The 22393-nt window shown below is 41.0% G+C and overlaps 1 protein-coding gene across 2 annotated transcripts in view; it reads right to left on the reverse strand.

The window, feature by feature from the left end:
- Positions 1-429: 429 nt before the first annotated feature.
- mthfd1a (methylenetetrahydrofolate dehydrogenase (NADP+ dependent) 1a, methenyltetrahydrofolate cyclohydrolase, formyltetrahydrofolate synthetase) overlaps positions 430-22393 on the reverse strand; it is a 29437-nt gene continuing 7473 nt past the window's right edge. Inside the window, exons 7-12 of one of the 2 annotated variants that reach the window (XM_034162256.1) lie at positions 17818-17918; positions 17510-17646; positions 16674-16785; positions 7933-8060; positions 7747-7832; positions 430-517 (exon numbers count right to left, since the gene is read on the reverse strand). In XM_034162256.1, the coding sequence (XP_034018147.1) occupies positions 7779-7832; positions 7933-8060; positions 16674-16785; positions 17510-17646; positions 17818-17918 (532 nt within the window). In that variant the 3' untranslated portion in view covers positions 430-517; positions 7747-7778. Of the gene's footprint in view, positions 529-7746; positions 7833-7932; positions 8061-16673; positions 16786-17509; positions 17647-17817; positions 17919-22393 lie in introns of both variants that reach the window. The other variant, XM_034162257.1, reaches the window with a different exon arrangement.

A 22393-nucleotide genomic window follows, 5' to 3' on the forward strand; every position in this document is an offset into this window, starting at 1 on the left:
AAGTTTTGCAAGTCTGTAGAATAAAAGGTCTATGTTAACCGCAACAACATTAGCTAACATGCTAATGCTACGTTAGCACGGTGACATTTTAATAACAGCGATTTACTGAAACTCAAAATTCTACATTTAAAACATTTGTGTTTTCTGCAAACAGATGCGTTCACCCTAAGTTAAATTCACATTAAATCACAAACACGCACTTAATACGTTATACAGTACCGTTTTAGCAGATTTTAACATGATCTGTCAGATCTTTGAAGACTTACGGAGTAAAGTTTGACCTGCTTGTGATTCAAATTCTGACAAGTTGGAGAATCGTTAATGAGGATTTTCCGATGCCTAGAGAAATTCATACAGGAAATAAAAACAAAACACAAGGTAGGAGGCAGCAGTGAGCAGCTAATGAAGTGAATCAAAAACAGTGTTTTTCTGTGGAAGAGTTTTATTAAAACCAGGCAGTCTGAAGGGGTGGAGCCAGTAAGGACGTGTCAGGTGACTCACAGTGATCCTCTAATCTCTAAACACAAACAAGTACAGTGAGTACAACTTAAAGTACAGTGCGTATAACTTAAATGGTAAATGGACTGCATTTATATATATATATCAGACGCTCAAACGCTTTACAAGCGCTTACAATAATGCCTCACATTCAAGGTGCTCACTACACACCAGGAGCAACTAGGGGATTAAGGACCTTGCCCAAGGGCCCTTAGTGATTTTCCAGTCAGGCTGGGATTTGAACCGAGGATCCTCTGGTCTCAAGCCCAACACCTTAACCACTGGACCATCACCTCCTTACAGTGACTACAAGTTAAGGTACAGTGTGTTTAACTTAAAATATTGTGTGTACAACATAAAGTACGGTGTGCACAACTTAAAGTACAGTGTTTACAACTTAAAATATGATGTGTACAACTTAAAGTATGGTGCATATAACTTAAATTACTGTGTCTACAACTTAAAATAGGATGTGTACAACTTAAAGTATGGTGCGTATAACTTAAATTACTGTGTCTACAACTTAAAATATGATGTGTACAACTTAAAGTATGGTGCATATAACTTAAATTACTGTGTCTACAACTTAAAATATGATGTGTACAACTTAAAGTATGGTGCGTATAACTTAAATTACTGTGTCTACAACTTAAAATATGATGTGTACAACTTAAAGTATGGTGCATATAACTTAAATTACTGTGTCTACAACTTAAAATATGATGTGTACAACTTAAAGTATGGTGCATATAACTTAAATTACTGTGTCTACAACTTAAAATAGGATGTGTACAACTTAAAGTATGGTGCGTATAACTTAAATTACTGTGTCTACAACTTAAAATAGGATGTGTACAACTTAAAGTATGGTGCGTATAACTTAAATTACTGTGTCTACAACTTAAAATATGATGTGTACAACTTAAAGTATGGTGCGTATAACTTAAATTACTGTGTCTACAACTTAAAATAGGATGTGTACAACTTAAAGTATGGTGCATATAACTTAAATTACTGTGTCTACAACTTAAAATATGATGTGTACAACTTAAAGTATGGTGCATATAACTTAAATTACTGTGTCTACAACTTAAAATATGATGTGTACAACTTAAAGTATGGTGCATATAACTTAAATTACTGTGTCTACAACTTAAAATATGATGTGTACAACTTAAAGTATGGTGCATATAACTTAAATTACTGTGTCTACAACTTAAAATAGGATGTGTACAACTTAAAGTATGATGCGTATAACTTAAATTACTGTGTCTACAACTTAAAATAGGATGTGTACAACTTAAAGTATGGTGCGTATAACTTAAATTACTGTGTCTACAACTTAAAATAGGATGTGTACAACTTAAAGTATGGTGCGTATAACTTAAATTACTGTGTCTACAACTTAAAATATGATGTGTACAACTTAAAGTATGGTGCGTATAACTTAAATTACTGTGTCTACAACTTAAAATATGATGTGTACAACTTAAAGTATGGTGCATATAACTTAAATTACTGTGTCTACAACTTAAAATAGGATGTGTACAACTTAAAGTATGATGCGTATAACTTAAATTACTGTGTCTACAACTTAAAATAGGATGTGTACAACTTAAAGTATGGTGCGTATAACTTAAATTACTGTGTCTACAACTTAAAATAGGATGTGTACAACTTAAAGTATGGTGCGTATAACTTAAATTACTGTGTCTACAACTTAAAATATGATGTGTACAACTTAAAGTATGGTGCGTATAACTTAAATTACTGTGTCTACAACTTAAAATAGGATGTGTACAACTTAAAGTATGGTGCATATAACTTAAATTACTGTGTCTACAACTTAAAATATGATGTGTACAACTTAAAGTATGGTGCATATAACTTAAATTACTGTGTCTACAACTTAAAATATGATGTGTACAACTTAAAGTATGGTGCATATAACTTAAATTACTGTGTCTACAACTTAAAATAGGATGTGTACAACTTAAAGTATGATGCGTATAACTTAAATTACTGTGTCTACAACTTAAAATAGGATGTGTACAACTTAAAGTATGGTGCGTATAACTTAAATTACTGTGTCTACAACTTAAAATAGGATGTGTACAACTTAAAGTATGGTGCGTATAACTTAAATTACTGTGTCTACAACTTAAAATATGATGTGTACAACTTAAAGTATGGTGCGTATAACTTAAATTACTGTGTCTACAACTTAAAATATGATGTGTACAACTTAAAGTATGGTGCATATAACTTAAATTACTGTGTCTACAACTTAAAATAGGATGTGTACAACTTAAAGTATGGTGCATATAACTTAAATTACTGTGTCTACAACTTAAAATAGGATGTGTACAACTTAAAGTATGGTGCGTATAACTTAAATTACTGTGTCTACAACTTAAAATAGGATGTGTACAACTTAAAGTATGGTGCGTATAACTTAAATTACTGTGTCTACAACTTAAAATATGATGTGTACAACTTAAAGTATGGTGCGTATAACTTAAATTACTGTGTCTACAACTTAAAATAGGATGTGTACAACTTAAAGTATGGTGCATATAACTTAAATTACTGTGTCTACAACTTAAAATATGATGTGTACAACTTAAAGTATGGTGCATATAACTTAAATTACTGTGTCTACAACTTAAAATATGATGTGTACAACTTAAAGTATGGTGCATATAACTTAAATTACTGTGTCTACAACTTAAAATAGGATGTGTACAACTTAAAGTATGATGCGTATAACTTAAATTACTGTGTCTACAACTTAAAATAGGATGTGTACAACTTAAAGTATGGTGCGTATAACTTAAATTACTGTCTACAACTTAAAATAGGATGTGTACAACTTAAAGTATGGTGCGTATAACTTAAATTACTGTGTCTACAACTTAAAATATGATGTGTACAACTTAAAGTATGGTGCGTATAACTTAAATTACTGTGTCTACAACTTAAAATATGATGTGTACAACTTAAAGTATGGTGCATATAACTTAAATTACTGTGTCTACAACTTAAAATAGGATGTGTACAACTTAAAGTATGGTGCGTATAACTTAAATTACTGTGTCTACAACTTAAAATAGGATGTGTACAACTTAAAGTATGGTGCGTATAACTTAAATTACTGTGTCTACAACTTAAAATATGATGTGTACAACTTAAAGTATGGTGCGTATAACTTAAATTACTGTGTCTACAACTTAAAATAGGATGTGTACAACTTAAAGTATGGTGCGTATAACTTAAATTACTGTGTCTACAACTTAAAATATGATGTGTACAACTTAAAGTATGGTGCGTATAACTTAAATTACTGTGTCTACAACTTAAAATATGATGTGTACAACTTAAAGTATGGTGCATATAACTTAAATTACTGTGTCTACAACTTAAAATATGATGTGTACAACTTAAAGTATGGTGCGTATAACTTAAATTACTGTGTCTACAACTTAAAATATGATGTGTACAACTTAAAGTATGGTGCGTATAACTTAAATTACTGTGTCTACAACTTAAAATATGATGTGTACAACTTAAAGTATGGTGCATATAACTTAAATTACTGTGTCTACAACTTTAAATAGGATGTGTACAACTTAAAGTATAGTGCATATAACTTAAATTACTGTGTCTACAACTTAAAATATGATGTGTACAACTTAAAGTATGGTGCGTATAACTTAAATTACTGTGTCTACAACTTTAAATACGATGTGTACAACTTAATGTATAGTGCGTATAACTTAAATTACTGTATCTACAACTTAAAATATGATGTGTACAACTTAAAGTATAGTGCATATAACTTAAATTACTGTCTACAACTTTAAATACGATGTGTTCAACTTAATGTATAGTGCATATAACTTAAATTACTGTGTCTACAACTTATAGTATGATGTGTACAACTTAAAGTATGGTGCATATACAGTAGTGTTCAGAATAATAGTAGTGCTATGTGACTAAAAAGATTAATCCAGGTTTTGAGTATATTTCTTATTGTTACATGGGAAACAAGGTACCAGTAGATTCAGTAGAGTCTCACAAATCCAACAAGACCAAGCATTCATGATATGCACACTCTTAAGGCTATGAAATTGGGCTATTAGTAAAAAAAAAAGTAGAAAAGGGGGTGTTCACAATAATAGTAGTGTGGCATTCAGTCAGTGAGTTTGTCAATTTTATGGAACAAACAGGTGTGAATCAGGTGTCCCCTATTTAAGGATGAAGCCAGCACCTGTTGAACATGCTTTTCTCTTTGAAAGCCTGAGGAAAATGGGACGTTCAAGACATTGTTCAGAAGAACAGCGTAGTTTGATTAAAAAGTTGATTGGAGAGGGGAAAACGTATACACAGGTGCAAAAAATTATAGGCTGTTCATCTACAATGATCTCCAATGCTTTAAAATGGACAGAAAAACCAGAGACGCGTTGAAGAAAACGGAAAACAACTATCAAAATGGATAGAAGAATAACCAGAATGGCAAAGGCTCACCCATTGATCAGCTCCAGGATGATCAAAGACAGTCTGGAGTTACCTGTAAGTGCTGTGACAGTTAGAAGACGCCTGTGTGAAGCTAATTTATTTGCAAGAATCCCCCACAAAGTCTCTCTGTTAAATAAAAGACATGTGCAGAAGAGGTTACAATTTGCCAAAGAACACATCAACTGGCCTAAAGAGAAATGGAGGAATATTTTGTGGACTGATCAAATCAAATCAAAATCAAATCAATTTTATTTATATAGCGCCAAATCACAACAACAGTTGCCCCAAGGAGCTTTATATTGTAAGGCAAAAGCCATACAGTAATTACAGAAAAACCCCAACGGTCAAAACGACCCCCTATGAGCAAGCACTTGGCGACAGTGGGAAGGAAAAACTCCCTTTTAACAGGAAGAAACCTCCAGCAGAACCAGGCTCAGGGAGGGGCAGTCTTCTGCTGGGACTGGTTGGGGCTGAGGGAGAGAACCAGGAAAAAGACATGCTGTGGAGGGGAGCAGAGATCAATCACTAATGATTAAATGCAGAGTGGTGCATACAGAGCAAAAAGAGAAAGAAACACTCAGTGCATCATGGGAACCCCTCAGCAGTCTAAGTCTATAGCAGCATAACTAAGGGATGGTTCAAGGTCACCTGATCCAGCCCTAACTATAAGCTTTAGCAAAAAGGAAAGTTTTAAGCCTAATCTTAAAAGTAGAGAGGGTGTCTGTCTCCCTGATCCGAATTGGGAGCTGGTTCCACAGGAGAGGAGCCTGAAAGCTGAAGGTTCTGCCTCCCATTCTACTCTTACAAACCCTAGGAACTACAAGTAAGCCTGCAGTCTGAGAGCGAAGCGCTCTATTGGGGTGATATGGTACTATGAGGTCCCTAAGATAAGATGGGACCTGATTATTCAAAACCTTATAAGTAAGAAGAAGAATTTTAAATTCTATTCTAGAATTAACAGGAAGCCAATGAAGAGAGGCCAATATGGGTGAAATATGCCTAATGACTGATGAGAGTAAAATTGTTCTTTTTGGGTCCAAGGGCCGCAGACAGTTTGTGAGACGACCCCCAAACTCTGAATTCAAGCCACAGTTCACAGTGAAGACAGTGAAGCATGGTGGTGCAAGCATCATGATATGGGCATGTTTCTCCTACTATGGTGTTGGGCCTATATATCGCATACCAGGTATCATGGATCAGTTTGGATATGTCAAAATACTTGAAGAGGTCATGTTGCCTTATGCTGAAGAGGACATGCCCTTGAAATGTGTGTTTCAACAAGACAATGACCCCAAGCACACTAGTAAACCAGCAAAATCTTGGTTCCAAACCAACAAAATTAATGTTTTGGAGTGGCCTGCCCAATCCCCAGACCTAAATCCAATTGAGAACTTGTGGGGTGACATCAAAAAAGCTGTTTCTGAAGCAAAACCAAGAAATGTGAATGAATTGTGGAATGTTGTTAAAGAATCTTAGAGTGGAATAACAGCTGAAAGGTGCCACAAGTTGGTTGACTCCATGCCTCGCAGATGTGAAGAAATTGTGAAAAACTGTGGTTATACAACTAAATACTAGTTTAGTGATTCACAGGATTGCTAAAAAAGCAGTTTGAACATAATAGTTTTGAGTTTGTAGCATCAACACCAGATGCTACTATTATTGTGAACACCCCCTTTTCTACTTTTTTTTTTTACTAATAGCCCAATTTCATAGCCTTAAGAGTGTGCATATCATGAATGCTTGGTCTTGTTGGATTTGTGAGAATCTACTGAATCTACTGGTACCTTGTTTCCGATGTAACAATAAGAAATATACTCAAAACCTGGATTAATCTTTTTAGTCACATAGCGCTACTATTATTCTGAACACTACTGTAACTTAATTTACTGTGTCTACAACTTAAAGTATGGTGTGTATAACTTAAAATACAGTGTTTGCAATGTAATGTACAGTGTGTAAGTTAAAATATGGTGTGTAAAATGCAAAGTACGGTGTGTACAGTGTAAATTACAGTGTGTACAACGTCAACTACCATGTACCATGTGTAAAGTACTGTGTATAAAACATTGAAGCACAGTATATAAATCAGTGAAGTGCAGTAAGTACACCTAAAATCGATTAAAATCCCATGGTGCCGGTGTCGCTGACCAAAATGCCCCCCCCCCCCCCCACACACACTAAAAATCCCCCTGGCACCTTCAATGCATTATTTCGGCGTGTCGGCAGTGATTCTCTGATTATCACCTCGTTTCTGCTTCAGACTGACTTCAGAATGATTTAAGAGGTGTTACTTTGTCATCTAATGGTTAATAATCACATTAATCGATTTGATCGCTTTGGGTGAAGAGACTCAGACTCAGATGTGCTGTGGCGCTCTGATCGCTTCCTCCGTCTTTTATTAAAGCTTCAGATATCTGTGGCTGAGACAGATGATGACTGGAGGCAGTTAGAAGCAGAAACCAGGTGATAATCACTGAACCGCGGCTAATGATGCATGTGCAGTGAAGGAAGGGGGGCCGTTTTTTGGGGCCGTTGGGTCGGTGACACCGGTAGAAACACCACTGGCTTTATTATAGATTTAAGTTCGACAGAAGCAAATAACTTTAATGGAGAAAACCACTTGACTGCAGAAATAAAATCTCTTTCAAAAATTATAAATACAATCAACATTTTGCATAAATAAAAGACTTCAATGTCGATCAAACCTCAGTAAAAGAAACATCTTTGTACCTTTGAAATGTTTGTCCTCTTGGAAGATATTTTCACCCTCCAGGTTGACTGTTGTCAAGGAAACGGCGTGCGCTCTGAACCGTGTTCTGCAACACACAAAGAAACATCAAAGTGTTTTCAAGACAAACTCACAATTAAAGCTTCAAACTCAAACCTTGTTTTGAAAGGCTGTGTGACATCACCGACCTGCATCAGCATGGCCACCGTCATCGGTCCAACCCCTCCCGGGACGGGCGTGATGTATCCTGCTCGCTCCCGAGCCGTGGCGTAGTGGACGTCTCCAACCACCCTCTTCCCACTGGGCCTCGTCTCATCTACAAGAGGTCAAAGGTCACACAGACACTATCAGTTATAGTGATTTACATATAATCCTGTATTAACATTAACTTGATATTAAAACCTTTATTTTATTCAGAGGTTACATTCAAGCAAGAAATAACCAGGTGACATAAACATACAGGTGCAGCAAAAAAGGTGAAGATACAGAGCGCAGAACAGAGCGAAGCACAGGGTGACTTTCAACAGACGCCGCCAGAGACGTCACACTCTGTCTGTCCGTGATCCAACACGCAGGCGCCTCAGTGCTGAGGGGACAAGACCGTGGACACGCCCACGTCCCACCTGGCTGCAGTGCATGCATGGCTACTTTTGAGACGTGGGAACAGACTGGTGGTCTACCTGAATCATTGCCATCCAGCACCGTGCTGGGGGGGTGTGCTGATGTTCCCTGACCTGACCTCGCCTGACATTTAACTCAGACCAACCTAAACTTGATCCGAGGCTCAACTTGTGACTGGCTGAAAATATCTCATACCAGGTACCTAAAAGGAATAAACGATGAGTTCAGGGACCATAGGAGAACGGAGCACAATGTGTATTCATCCTCCTGTGTATAATCATTTGTTTAAGCATTAATAATATATTTAATCTTTTGAGTTGATGACGTTGATATTGCAGTCATAATATACAATACATGAATACTGCATATATACTTTAATTAATAAATGGCTATTGACACATTGATTTACTAATATCCATATTTATTGATCTAATCCCAGATTAGCATGGATACTGATCGATAGAGTGACACATCCATATGGTGATACTGACAAATGGATTTATAAACAGGATACATATTTTACATTCATATACAGACATTGTGTGTCTAATGCATCAAGTGTGATGTGCTGATGGTCGTGTGCTTATCACTTTCCGCTCTCAGCCTCCGCCGCTGGCTAACCATGTGCAAAAAGGGAGCAGAGCATGTATGTCTTCCCTCCCAGTACACAGCCTCTCTGTAGACGAGCCCCATCCACTGCCTCCTTGTGGCAACACACGTCAACTGAGCAACTCGCAGTCTCAGTCCGAAATGCAGGGGACTCCCCACAGGTGTGTGCCACTCTGATGCCCATGATGGCCCCACTGCCTTGTGGGTACTTCAGAAACAGCTAGTGGCACCAAATATGCTCAGACACTGAGAAGGCCCCCGCAGCAAGCAACATCAAACAAATGTATAAGGGCATTCTACAAGATACTGGACCCTCCATCAGAAAGTCAGCTCCCCTGAAAGCCAAGGACAGCATGCCCATAACAGACCCCAAGAAGCAAATGGAAAGGTGGACAGAACACTGCTGTACCTGGATCTCTACTCTACAGGGAAGGCAGCAACCGACAAAGCCATCAACTCCATCCCTGATCTGCCTGTCTTTGTCCATGCAAACTGTTGAGGAACTCAGCAAAGCAGTAGATGCCTTGACCAATGGAAAAGCCCCAGGAAATGGCATTATGCCATCTGAAGTCATCAAGAAGGGAAAGCCAGTCCTACTGGAGGACCTTTAATGCCCGTGTCTCTGTTGGAGGGAAGGTGAAGTGCCCCAAGACATGGGCAATGCCAGGATAGTCCCTCTCTTCAAGAACAATGGAGACAGAAGTGACTGCAACAATTATAGGGGATCTTCCTTGCTAGCATAGTTGGAAAGGCATTTGCCCGAGTTGTCCTCAACCATTTGCAAAGTGCTTGCTAACAGGGTTTACCCAGAGTCCCAGTGCAGCTTTCAGTCCAAGCGTTCAGTCCAAGTGTTCTCAGTCAATCAATTCAATCAATCAATCAATTTTTTTATATAGCGCCAAATCACAACAAACAGTTACCCCAAGGCGCTTTATATTGCAAGGCAAGGCCATACAATAATTATGTAAAACCCCAACGGTCAAAACGACCCCCTGTGAGCAAGCACTTGGCTACAGTGGGAAGGAAAAACTCCCTTTTAACAGGAAGAAACCTCCAGCAGAACCAGGCTCAGGGAGGGGCAGTCTTCTGCTGGGACTGGTTGGGGCTGAGGGAGAGAACCAGGAAAAAGACATGCTGTGGAGGGGAGCAGAGATCAATCACTAATGATTAAATGCAGAGTGGTGCATACAGAGCAAAAAGAGAAAGAAACAATGCATCATGGGAACCCCCCAGCAGTCTACGTCTATAGCAGCATAACTAAGGGATGGTTCAGGGTCACCTGATCCAGCCCTAACTATAAGCTTTAGCAAAAAGGAAAGTTTTAAGCCTAATCTTAATAGTAGAGAGGGTGTCTGTCTCCCTGATCTGAATTGGGAGCTGGTTCCACAGGAGAGGAGCCTGAAAGCTGAAGGCTCTGCCTCCCATTCTACTCTTACAAACCCTAGGAACTACAAGTAAGCCTGCAGTCTGAGAGCGAAGCGCTCTATTGGGGTGATATGGTACTATGAGGTCCCTAAGATAAGATGGGACCTGATTATTCAAAACCTTATAAGTAAGAAGAAGAATTTTAAATTCTATTCTAGAATTAACAGGAAGCCAATGAAGAGAGGCCAATATGGGTGAGATATGCTCTCTCCTTCTAGTCCCCGTCAGTACTCTAGCTGCAGCATTTTGAATTAACTGAAGGCTTTTTAGGGAGCTTTTAGAACAACCTGATAATAATGAATTACAATAGTCCAGCCTAGAGGAAATAAATGCATGAATTAGTTTTTCAGCATCACTCTGAGACAAGACCTTTCTGATTTTAGAGATATTGCGTAAATGCAAAAAAGCAGTCCTACATATTTGTTTAATATGCGCTTTGAATGACATATCCTGATCAAAAATGACTCCAAGATTTCTCACAGTATTACTAGAGGTCAGGGTAATGCCATCCAGAGTAAGGATCTGGTTAGACACCATGTTTCTAAGATTTGTGGGGCCAAGTACAATAACTTCAGTTTTATCTGAGTTTAAAAGCAGGAAATTAGAGGTCATCCATGTCTTTATGTCTGTAAGACAATCCTGCAGTTTAGCTAATTGGTGTGTGTCCTCTGGCTTCATGGATAGATAAAGCTGGGTATCATCTGCGTAACAATAAAAATTTAAGCAATACCGTCTAATAATACTGCCTAAGGGAAGCATGTATAAAGTGAATAAAATTGGTCCTAGCACAGAACCTTGTGGAACTCCATAATTAACTTTAGTCTGTGAAGAAGATTCCCCATTTACATGAACAAATTGTAATCTATTAGACAAATATGATTCAAACCACCGCAGCGCAGTGCCTTTAATACCTATGACATGCTCTAATCTCTGTAATAAAATTTTATGGTCAACAGTATCAAAAGCAGCACTGAGGTCTAACAGAACAAGCACAGAGATGAGTCCACTGTCCGAGGCCATAAGAAGATCATTTGTAACCTTCACTAATGCTGTTTCTGTACTATGATGAATTCTAAAACCTGACTGAAACTCTTCAAATAGACCATTCCTCTGCAGATGATCAGTTAGCTGTTTTACAACTACCCTTTCAAGAATTTTTGAGAGAAAAGGAAGGTTGGAGATTGGCCTATAATTAGCTAAGATAGCTGGGTCAAGTGATGGCTTTTTAAGTAATGGTTTAATTACTGCCACCTTAAAAGCCTGTGGTACATAGCCAACTAACAAAGATAGATTGATCATATTTAAGATCGAAGCATTAAATAATGGTAGGGCTTCCTTGAGCAGCCTGGTAGGAATGGGGTCTAATAAACATGTTGATGGTTTGGATGAAGTAACTAATGAAAATAACTCAGACAGAACAATCGGAGAGAAAGAGTCTAACCAAATACCGGCATCACTGAAAGCAGCCAAAGATAACGATACGTCTTTGGGATGGTTATGAGTAATTTTTTCTCTAATAGTTAAAATTTTGTTAGCAAAGAAAGTCATGAAGTCATTACTAGTTAAAGTTAATGGAATACTCAGCTCAATAGAGCTCTGACTCTTTGTCAGCCTGGCTACAGTGCTGAAAAGAAACCTGGGGTTGTTCTTATTTTCTTCAATTAGTGATGAGTAGAAAGATGTCCTAGCTTTACGGAGGGCTTTTTTATAGAGCAACAGACTCTTTTTCCAGGCTAAGTGAAGATCTTCTAAATTAGTGAGATGCCATTTCCTCTCCAACTTACGGGTTATCTGCTTTAAGCTACGAGTTTGTGAGTTATACCACGGAGTCAGGCACTTCTGATTTAAAGCTCTCTTTTTCAGAGGAGCTACAGCATCCAAAGTTGTCTTCAATGAGGATGTAAAACTATTGACGAGATACTCTATCTCACTTACAGAGTTTAGGTAGCTACTCTGCACTGTGTTGGTATATGGCATTAGAGAACATAAAGAAGGAATCATATCCTTAAACCTAGTTACAGCGCTTTCTGAAAGACTTCTAGTGTAATGAAACTTATTCCCCACTGCTGGGTAGTCCATCAGGGTAAATGTTATTAAGAAATGATCAGACAGAAGGGAGTTTTCAGGGAATACTGTTAAGTCTTCTATTTCCATACCATAAGTCAGAACAAGATCTAAGATATTATTAAAGTGGTGGGTGGACTCATTTACATTTTGAGCAAAGCCAGTAGAGTCTAATAATAGATTAAATGCAGTGTTGAGGCTGTCATTCTCAGCATCTGTGTGGATGTTAAAATCGCCCACTATAATTATCTTATCTGAGCTAAGCACTAAGTCAGACAAAAGGTCTGAAAATTCACAGAGAAACTCACAGTAACGACCAGGTGGACGATAGATAATAACAAATAAAACTGGTTTTTGGGACTTCCAATTTGGATGGACAAGACTAAGAGTCAAGCTTTCAAATGAATTAAAGCTCTGTCTGGGTTTTTGATTAATTAATAAGCTGGAATGGAAGATTGCTGCTAATCCTCCGCCCCGGCCCGTGCTACGAGCATTCTGACAGTTAGTGTGACTCGGGGGTGTTGACTCATTTAAACTAACATATTCATCCTGCTGTAACCAGGTTTCTGTAAGGCAGAATAAATCAATATGTTGATCAATTATTATATCATTTACTAACAGGGACTTAGAAGAGAGAGACCTAATGTTTAATAGACCACATTTAACTGTTTTAGTCTGTGGTGCAGTTGAAGGTGCTATATTATTTTTCCTTTTTGAATTTTTGTGCTTAAATAGATTTTTGCTGGTTATTTGTAGTCTGGGAGCAGGCACCGTCTCTACGGGGATGGGGTAATGAGGGGATGGCAGGGGGAGAGAAGCTGCAGAGAGGTGTGTAAGACTACAACTCTGCTTCCTGGTCCCAACCCTGGATAGTCACGGTTTGGAGGATTTAAGAAAATTGGCCAGATTTCTAGAAATGAGAGCTGCTCCATCCAAAGTGGGATGGATGCCGTCTCTCCTAACAAGACCAGGTTTTCCCCAGAAGCTTTGCCAATTATCTATGAAGCCCACCTCATTTTTTGGACACCACTCAGACAGGGTTAGGGTTAGACAAGGAGAACATGCGGCTAAACATGTCACTCCCGGTCCGATTGGGGAGGGGCCCAGAGAAAACTACAGAGTCCGACATTGTTTTTGCAAAGTTACACACCGATTTAATGTTAATTTTAGTGACCTCCGATTGGCGTAACCGGGTGTCATTACTGCCGACGTGAATTACAATCTTACCAAATTTACGCTTAGCCTTAGCCAGCAGTTTCAAATTTCCTTCAGTGTCGCCTGCTCTGGCCCCCGGAAGACAATTGACTATGGTTGCTGGTGTCGCTAACTTCACATTTCTCAAAACAGAGTCGCCAATAACCAGAGTTTGATCCTCGGCGGGTGTGTCGTCGAGTGGGGAAAAACGGTTAGAGATGTGAACGGGTTGGCTGTGTACACGGGGCTTCTGTTTAGGGCTACGCTTCCTCCTCACAGTCACCCAGTCGGCCTGCTTTCCCGGCTGCTCGGGATCTGCCAGGGAGTAACTAACGGCGGCTAAGCTACCTTGGTCTGCACCAACTACAGGGGCCTGGCTAGCTGTAGAATTTTCCACGGTGCGGAGCCGAGTCTCCAATTCGCCCAGCCTGGCCTCCAAAGCTACGAATAAGCTACACTTATTACAAGTACCATTACTGCTAAAGGAGGCCGAGGAATAACTAAACATTTCACACCCAGAGCAGAAAAGTGCGGGAGAGACAGGAGAAGCCGCCATGCTAAATCGGCTAAGAGCTAGTAGCTACGCTAAGCTAGCGGCTTCCTAAAAACACGCAAAGTGAATAATGTGTAAATAATTTAGAGGTGATTCAGCAGAAGGAGTGTTTTAGTTAAGGCACGTAAAGATTACACTGGGAAACAAATCGTAATCTAGATAACTAGATCAATCTAACTGCGCAGATTAAACAGCTAACAGATACAGAAAAACACCGCTGTGCTCCGGAACAGGAAGTGATACAATACCGCAGTGAGAGCCAACCACCAGTGACACAACTCCAAGAGAAATGCAATGACCAACACTAGCCACAATACATTGTCTTTGTAGACCTGACCAAGGCCTTCTACCAAGTTAGACACAGCAGTTTATTCAAGATACTTAAGAGTATTGACTGCTCACCCTCACTCCTTTTTTACTTTTTTTATTATTTTTCTAACATGGTGTGCGTGTGTGACCCCCATCCGCCCTTCCCGATCAGCCTACAACATCCTACTCAAAGCCAACTGACAGCTTCTATCAGGAAGGACCGACCACCAAAACAACACAAAGACAGACAAGAACGAAAGACAAGTGGTGAAGGCAATAACTGTGAAGTGATGAGAAGTGAGACACCGAGGAGTTGGGGCCCCAACCATACAACATACCAGGACAAACAACCACACATGAACAAACAGTGACAGCAAGTAGTGTTGTCTAATTAGTGAGCATCCATACCCTAATCTAGTACACCAGAGTCTTGATCCCCTTGAGAGCACCCAAAACCGAATTGTGGTGACGGCCACAAACACGCAACCATCCACACACAAAGACCCAGATCACAGCTAAATATCTGATCACTACTGTGGTTGCTGTGTTGGGCCAAGACTAAAGTACAGAACCTTATCATATGACGTGGACCACTCTGGCACATCAGAAGCCATACAGCCGGGCGCACACAACAATGGAAATGGGTCCAGGATGCAGGGCCCCAGGAGAAAAAGGGCAGTGGAAGGGCACAGAGGCCAGGAAGGGCAGCCACCAGAGCCACCGGGGCAGCACAACGAACCACCATGGGAACGGCCCGGTGGTGCCGGAACGCACCCCCCATACTGCCCCCCCCCCACACACACACAGAGGCACAGGAAGCAACCCTATACCCAAGGGAAGCACACAGGGCACCGGCATGGGCCCACAAAAGGGGGGGCCCCAGAACCACCCACACTCCTGAGTATCATAATGTCTTTTCACCAAGGCATGAAAGGTATCGTCAGCTTTGAAAGAGAGACATCTAGGTCCTTCAACATTCTGAATGGTATCAAACAGGGATGTGTCCTTGCAGCAACCTTGTTCGGCATCTTCATCTTGTTTGCATTCCAAGGATCCACAGACGGCATCTACATCCACAGGTGACAAGTCGGGAAGCTCTTCAACCAGGCACGACTTGGCACTAAGGCAAAAACCACTTGTGTCCTAAGGAGAGAGATGCTGTACACAGATAATGGCTTTGGCTAGCCATACTGAAGAAGGCCTCCAAAGACTCATGGACAGGTTTCCTATGCATGTAGCCAGTTCTCAATGACAATCAGTATCAAGAAGACCAAAGTTATGGCTCAGGGATGTACAACACCTCCATCCATCTCTATAAACAGTTCACAAGTAGAGGTCCAACATCTTGGTTCAAACATGACCGACAACCAATCTTTGGACAGTGAAATCAACACCAGGATTGGCAAAGCATCATGACAATGTCCAAGTGAGTCACCAGAGTCTGGACCAACAAGAACCGGCACCTCAAGACAAAACTGAGGTCATACCAAGCCTGTGTCCTTAGCACACTTCTCTACGGCAGTGAGACTTGGACGACCTATGCACACCAGGAGTCGCAATTGAACATGTTCCACATGAGGTGTCTCAGGACAATGTTGGGCACCAAGTGGGAGGACAAGGTGACTGACACTGAGGTCCTCAAGCAGTTGAACTGCACAACCAGCTTACAGAGAGAAGACTACACTGGCTGGGCTATGTCAGAAGAATGGGCAATGGCTGCATTCCCAAAGACCTTCTCAATGGAGAGCTTGGTGTTGGCAAGACATCAAGAGGTCACCCACTCCTCCACTTCAATGACCTATACAAGAGGGACCTAGATCAGCCCACATTGACAAAGAGAGACAAAGAGACGTGGGAAGAGGCAGCTTTGGACCAACCAAAGTGGAGGCACTGCTGTGAGCACAGAGCCATAGCATGACAGAAAAGGAAAGCATCAGACTCCACCAGCAGAAATTCAGACTTCATCTGCAGCGACTACAGACTGCCACACAGTCATCACAGATGATGTTCTACCACCACCACTGGGAGCAATCCATCGACAACCACGAACAGACGGAGGCTGATGATGATGACATGGACATACTGATATATAATCTATAATATCTACCGTGGTAAAGGTGAGTTTTGGGTTGGGACAGGTGGCGCTATGGATACCTGGGATGTAATTGATACCACAGTCGATGACGAGTGCTCCATCTTTCACCCATTCTCCTCTCACCATCTCCGCCCTGCCTGCTCCCACCACCAGGATGTCCGCTCTGCCCACCTGCAACAATCGTCATTATTCATTCGTTCATTTTCGAGACTCATGGGGGGTGGATCCTATCCTAGCAGTCACTGGGTGAGAGGCGGGGTTCATGATCATCGACATTATGTCGACAATAATGATGATCATCATTATCGAACCTACTGCTTAAAAAAACGAAAATACACCAAGTATTTCATTCCATGTGATTACATGTAGTGTAAAGTACCACATTTGTAGTTTTACTATTTTACTCTCAAACTTGTATGATTTCATTCCTTTAACATTATTCAGGGGCAAATCCAGTATTCTGTAAAGGGGGGAGGGGGGTCTGGGGGGAAATGCCCCCAGAAATTGTTGAATTTTTAGGTGCCTTTTCCAGCATTTTGGTGCATTTTTCCCCCACGTAAAACACCACAGAGAAAAGAAACTTGAGAATGTGTTTTTTATTCAGTTGAACTTGTACAATCTTGAATTTGATGCTGAGACGTCATGATGACAAGTAACAGAGAACGTTTGAAATGTTGACTGGTTTAAAAGTATCAAGCTGAGTCACATGATTCTGAACTCAGGGTTCAGAATCTGCCCCTGTTATTTATCCCAGACAGCTGAAACTTTGAAATTCCCTCTTTTGGTGTTTCAGGACATCATGAAGATAAATTCAGGAAATACACGTAGTCACAGCAGCAGTAGTATTAGTAGTAACAGTACTTGTGATATTATTAGTAGTTCTGTGTGATGTCACCTGCTCAGGTAGGTCCCGTGTTTTGGAGTGACAGGTCGTCACAGTTGCGTGGTTCCACAGCAATAGGTCATGCATTGGTGCGCCAACGATTTTACTCCGACCAATCACCACCGCATGCTTTCCTGCCACTGCCACGCCTACACAGGAAGCCAGAGGTTGTGATGAATCATGTTTTGATTGTCGCAGCTGTTCACAGTGAAACAATAATGAAGTTGAGCTAATCCAAAAATCTGAAGAACACTGGAAACAGCAACCATGGTGCATTTGGGTAAAATGGGAAATCTGAGTATTAATTGTGAGCATTTCACCTGTTTGTCTGATGAGCTCCATGCAGCCATTTGGAGTACACGGGATGAAACAATCCCCGAGGTCACCGCGAGACAGCTTCCCCGCGTTAACACAACTCAGACTGAACACACAACACACAGAGCAAATACACACCACGTGCACACACACAGGACAAATACACAACACGCACACACAACAAATACACAGCACACACACAGAGTACGAGAGGTGTGACTGACATCAAAATAAAAGCCAGAGTGTAAAATCTTTCCTTTAAAAATGTTCAGACATAAATCAGACAGTAAAATAAAAACAAAAGAACTACAAATATATAGAAAGGAAAGAATACAAAGAGGAAGCAAGACAGGAAGGGAATAAGAAGGATGAAAGGAAAAGTGAGGATTGAAAGAGAAAGCTGAATGAAAAAGGAAATGAACAAACATTTTCTTGTAAAATTAAACAGCAAAATCAACATATGATAGAAGTCCTGATAGCAAGGAAGGAGAAAAGGACTAGTACCAATTGGCCAGACAAAGGGACAGAGCTGGAAAAGATGTGGAGGTGGTTAGAGTGGTAAAAGATACAAATGATAAAGTGTTGACAAGTGAGGAGAGTGTGTTGAGAAAGTAGAGGGAATATTTTGAGGAGCTGATAAATGAAGGAAACGAGGGAAAGAAAAGGCTGGATGATGTGGAGAGAGTAAATCAGGAAGTGGAAGAGAATAGGAAGGATGAAGTGAGGGCAGCTATGAAGTGGATGTAGAATGGAAAGGCAGTTGGTCCAGATGACATTCCAGTGGAGGAATGGAAATGACAAGGAGAGATGGCAGTGGAGTTTCTAACCACATTGTTTAATAAAAAATTGGAGAGTGCGAGGATGCCTGAGGGGTGGAGACGAAGTGTGCTGGTTAGTTACTGGTACCTAAAATTTCCTGTATATTCGTTTTGTAAATTGTGTTGGTAGCATGGCCCAAGCTGAGCATCACCCCCTTGAGTCTGGTGTGCTTGAGGTTCCTCAAATCATAAGAGGGAGTTTTTCCTTACCACTGTTGCCTGTGTTCTTGCTCTGGGGGTTGGTAAGGTTAGGCCTTACTTGTGTGAAGCGCCTTGAGGCAAGTTTGTTGTGATCTGGTGCTCTGTAAATTAAATAAATGGAATTGGTTCCTATTTTTACAAATAAGGGTGATGTGTAGAGCTGCAGTAACTACAGAGGCATAAAGCTGATCAACCACAGTGTGAAGTTATGGGAAAGAGTAGTAGAAGCTAGGCTTAGAAAATTGGTGAAGATCTGTGAGCAGCAATATGGTTTCATGTCAAGAAAGAGCACTACAGATGCAATGTTTACTCTGAAAGTACTGCTGGAGAAGTATAAAGAAGAAAAGAAGGAGTTACACTGTGTGTTTGTGGATTTAGAGAAAGCTTATGATAGGGTGCCAAGAGAAGAGTGATGGTATTGTATGAGGAAGTCTGGAGTGGCTGAGAAGTATGTGAGGGCAGTACAGGACATGTACTAGGACAGTGTGACAGCGGTGAGATGCGCAGTAGGAATGACAGACCAATTCAAGGTGGAGGTGGGATTACACCAAGGATCAGCTCTGAGACCTTTCTTGTTTGCAGTGGTGATCGTAACATCTTTCACGGGCATCTCTCCCAGTCACTAGTTCAGATATGTTGATGACACATGGGTTAAAATCAAGCAACAGGAAGTTGAGGACTTTACAGAACACATCAACTCGTTGGACTCCAATATCAAGTTCACACGTGAGGATGCCAGAAACAACCATTTAGCTTCTTGGACTGTGATGTTACGATTGGAGAGAACAGGCAGCTCCAGACAGGGGTTTACAGAAAACCAACTCACACTGACCAATATCTGCTCTTTGGCTCAAACCACCCCCTTGAACACAAGCTCGGGGTGATCAGGACGCTTCAACACAGAGCCCTACAGGTGCCCACAACTGCAGAGGGAAGGGCTAAAGAACAACAACTTGTCCAGAAAGCCCTCACAGTATGTGGGTACCCACGATGGTCCCTGGACAAAGTGCAGAAGTCCCAGAGAACAAAGAGACCAGATAGACAGGAGACGGAGACAAGAAGAAGAGGAGTGTCTCTCCCTTATTTAGCAGAAGTAGGGGGAAACTACAGAGGATCTTCAGACAGCACAAAATCCCAGTTTACTTTAAACCGGTTAACACCTTGAGACAGAAATTAGTTCACCCTAAGGACATGATCCCTAGTTACAAACAGAGCAATGTAGTGTATTCTATCAGATGTCAGGAAAACTGTAACGAACACTACATAGGTGAAACGAAGCAACCTTTACACAAAAGGCTATACCAGCACCACAGAGAGGGCGCCAGTGGACCTCAGTCTGCAGTTCATCTCCACCTTAAAGACACTAACCACACGTTTGAGGACAAGGAAGTTAAAATATTAGCCAGAGAGAAGAAATGGTTTGAGAGAGGGGTCAAGGAGGCATTCTTTGTGAAACGTTTGAAACCAAGCCTTAACGGGGGAGGGGGTCTGAGACACGCTTTATCCCCTGTTTACAATGGGGTACTCAGGTCAAAGCAGTTTCAGTCTTTCGTTCATGGTAATGAGTCATTCACGTCATCAGCAGAGTCGTCAAGGAAGCCATTAAGAGAGGGTCTGTTCCATCATTAGGAGGGACAGCTGCCCTGTCATTAGGAGGGTGCTAACTAGAGCACAATAGGTGCTAATTAGAGCTATTGTTTAGTCACTGGCCTATAGCAGTCTGCCTCTCGGTAGGAGGGGTCTGGTTAGGTTTAAAACTCCAGCTTTTGTGACTTCTTGATTATTCTTCTCTACAAGAGTCAAGACAGAAGTCAGACCACCAGAGCAAGAATTATAGCTGAGGAAGCTTCTGCGATTTGAAGCGAAACATCCTCGTGTAAAGCAACCCAGTCCAGTTGAAGAGTCAAGCTTCTCTACTCCGGAAACCACCTGGACAACTGACAGCCTACACAGAAACATTACTTAAGAAACCTAATCTTGACCTTAGTGTATTGAACAACTATCGGCCGATATCAAATCTATCATTTTGCTCTAAAATTCTGGAAAAAGTGGTTTCACAGCAGCTCGTAGACTGAGAATAATCTCTTTGAGCCACTGCAATCTGCTTTTAGAAAATATCATTCCACAGAGACGGCTCTCACTAAAGTGGTGAATGATCTGCTTACAATGGATTCAGACACCACTATCCACTATGGTTCTGGTGCTGTTAGATCTCAGTGCTGTATTTGATACCGTGGATCATCATATTCTACTTGATAGGCTGGAAAATCATTTTGGGATTACTGGGAGTGCCCTTGCATGGTTGATGTCATACCTTTCCAGTTGTTCTCACTGTGTTTTGTACAGTAACACTACCTCTAACCTTAGTGACATGAAATTTGGGGTTCCACAGGGGTCCGTCTTAGGCCCCCTGCTTTCCTCCCTTTATATAGCACCCCTTGGGCGCATATTGAGGCACTTTGGGATTACCTTTTGGGATTGCCCTTCACTGCTATGCTGATGATACTCATTTATACATGCCTATAACTGCTGGTAATCTCATCCACATAAAATCCTTAGAAAATTGTCTTGCATTAGTGAGAAGTTGGATGTGTAGAAACGTCCTACTTTTAAACTCTGATAAGACTGAAATGATGGTTCTTGGTCCAGTGAGACATCGGCATCAATTTGACCAGTTAACGTTCAGCCTAGGCTCGTGTGTCATATATCACACTGACAAAGTGAGGAACCTTGGGGTAATTTTTGATCCTACGTTGTCCTTTGACCTCCACATTAGAAATATTACTAGGTCTGCTTTCTTCCACCTGCAAAATATAGTTAAGATTCATCCCATCCTGTCTATGGCTGATGCTGAGACCCTGATCCATGCATTTATCTCTTCTAGATTGGACTACTGCAATGTTCTATTTTTTGGTTTACCGCAGTCCAGCATTAGGGGTCTCCAATTGGTTCAAAATGCTGCTGCCAGACTTTTGACACGAAGCAGAAAGTTTGACCACATTACACCCATTTTGGCGTCTCTTCACTGGCTTCCTGTCCCAGTGAGGTCAGATTTTAATGTTCTGCTACTAGTCTATATAATTGTTCATGGACTGGCACCTCCCTACCTAGCTGACCTAATTAAACCTTATGTACCGGCCTGGGTTTTGTGTTCTCAGGGTGCAGGACTACTTTGTGTTGTATGGCTGGGGGGCCTGGCTGCCTTTTTGTTTCTGTCTTTTGTTTTTCCTTCCAGGTGGCTTGCATTTGGGACTGAGTGGCTGTGTTGCTGAGGTTATCAGGACCTCACCCTGATCACCTGCGGCTCGTCAGGACTCACAGCTGTGGTGCATCTATATGGATTGGAACATGGTGGCATTTAAGACTGGAGTATACAGTGTGTATTTGCCAGAGACTCGACCTTGTGACCAGACGGGTGAGATCGTCGTCTCGGGAGCCATCTCATCATCAGTGGATGCAGAGAACGTCCAGGGTTTGATGCACGGTCTGTGAAAGAGGAGGGGGTGAGGTCTCACGCTCGTCAGCACACTTCCTGAGGTACGTTAGATTTTGTGACTAACGT

Source organism: Thalassophryne amazonica, chromosome 21, assembly GCF_902500255.1.
Source record: "Thalassophryne amazonica chromosome 21, fThaAma1.1, whole genome shotgun sequence".
In the NCBI taxonomy this organism is placed as follows: Eukaryota; Metazoa; Chordata; class Actinopteri; order Batrachoidiformes; family Batrachoididae; genus Thalassophryne; species Thalassophryne amazonica.